At 38.9% G+C, this 2,072-nt stretch overlaps 1 protein-coding gene across 1 annotated transcript; it reads right to left on the bottom strand.

Moving 5' to 3' along the window:
* Positions 1-499: 499 nt before the first annotated feature.
* LOC129216433 (uncharacterized) lies at positions 500-1,489 on the bottom strand. The gene has a single exon (XM_054850648.1). It carries the CDS (start codon positions 1,487-1,489, stop codon positions 500-502), a length of 990 nt encoding a protein of 329 aa, XP_054706623.1.
* Between the last annotated feature and the right edge of the window lie 583 nt (positions 1,490-2,072).

Here is a 2,072-nt window from a genome sequence, read left to right on the forward strand (position 1 = left end):
TCAAAATATGAGGTCGGTGAATGATAAACTTACACTACAATCAATAAACATAGCTAAAGAAACAACTTTCATATGTGAAAAGAGTTAAGAACGTTGAATTTAAAAAATAAAAAAAAAAGACGATAAAATAAAAGCTATGTCCGAATAGAGCAACTAATTTTAAACTAATTTAAAATGAAATTCTAGATGGAAACGTTGTTTTCAGATTTGGACAGCAGCCAAAAAAATCTCTTTTAAAAGAATTATTAGAATTTTACTTGCTCACCCATATGCAAAATGGCAACAGGAAAGAAATAAAAATTCCTGAATAACGTTATGTTAATTAACGTTTTAATTAATATCTTCGCTAATTAAAGTCGCACAATTACGAAATTGGTCCTATTGTTTTCTTGGAAAATTTCGAATTGATCGGTATCTCGTTTGACTTTCGATTCGTAGCGGTTCTCGAGAAAATAGATCTTCAGACAGACAGACAGACAGACGCGAACAGATTTTAATATTATAGTGGATGGATATTAGGACGATCGTGAGCCTTTTGTACAAGGAATAGATTTTGTGTTATTTCCGTCCACTTGGGGTTGCACGTGAAAGTCAAGAACAAATCAGGTTTTCCGAAATCACGCACAATGGCCATAGCGTCCTGATAATTCTGTTGCATACATCGCTGACTTCCAATAAAAGTTGAGGGTAGTATTATAGGTATTCCAGGTTTTGCACCAGTTTTCTCGGCAGCTCTGTAAATGTGATCTGCTAGTCCCATATACGTTTCTACTCTTAATTTTTTCTGGTTGTTCCTCAGGTATGAAAGTCTGTTCCCTTCCACTTTTACGTAGGAGTCTACAAGGTACTGTTGAAACAGTTTCCGGCCATATAAAACAGGGTTGAAGTATTCTTGTCGTATAGACACTCGGTGGGAGTAGAACTGTAATTCTGTGTATTGCTCTTCAACAGTAAATCCTTTATCACCATAGGGAAAGAAAAGCACATACGTCATAGGTTCAAGATTACAATTTAAGGGACTAATGTTTATGAGACCTCCACTTCTAGGATGTATTACAATGTCCCTGTTAGTAGGGGGAACACCATCCGTACTCTTGAAAACAGCTGCTACTTCGTTTTCTTTTGGAGCATTGTAACGACCTCTATGTTCGCTATGAGTTATATTTTCGCCTTTTATGTACATGCGAATGTCAGCAGCAGTTTGAACGCCATGATATCTTAGGGTATCTTCTTCAAATTCCTTCAGCATTTTAAAAGCTTCTGCATACGGGTTAATATTTCTAATTATCGAATCCAACATCATCAAAAGATTTGGATTTAAAGAGGCATTTTCCACTATATTCATTCTTTGCCTCAGTGCTTGATCTGCGTCCAAAATATACAGCTGGGCATACTTCTCTTTCCCTGGTTCGTTAGGACGAAGATGACTCGTTTTGTGATAAATAGCTCCATGAATTCTGAAGCAGTAGGGACCAGAGCCTGGCGGCATGTCGATGTTAGCACCCAATGAAGCAAAACTAAGAGATGAGTTATAGGGTTCTAATGTTTTTAAAAAACTCATTCGAAAGTTGATGATTTCCTTTCATTAAATCACGCAATTCTTGGGGATCTCTTCTTTCCGTTTCTATAACTTTGCCATTATGGCAGCATCGAACATATCGTCCTCTAGAGTTTCTTTCTCCGGAAAAGAAGAGGCCGCTGCAAAGATGGCAGCAACAATCCATGACACCGCAATTATGCGGAATGACATCAGCTCCATTTCGTCCAATATTATGAAGAAGGCTCCCTGTTCGATGCTTCCTACTTGAACGCAATCTGTTTTCTCTGGCATCCATCGTTTCTTCTGTTCTTTTTCTGCGATGATGCACGGCATCTTCAATTCTTCGCCTACTGGTGTCTTCCTCCGTTGCTTGAGTTCGAGCTTCCTGATGACGTACGGCATCTTTAATTTTTCGCCTGCTGGCGTCATCCTCCGTTAATCGACCTCGAGCTTCCTGATGACTCGCTGCATCTTTAATTTTTCGCCTACTGGCGTCTTCTTCCGTCGCTCGAGCTCGAGCTTCCTGATGATG

This window comes from Uloborus diversus, chromosome 2, assembly GCF_026930045.1.
Source record: "Uloborus diversus isolate 005 chromosome 2, Udiv.v.3.1, whole genome shotgun sequence".
In the NCBI taxonomy this organism is placed as follows: domain Eukaryota; kingdom Metazoa; phylum Arthropoda; class Arachnida; order Araneae; family Uloboridae; genus Uloborus; species Uloborus diversus.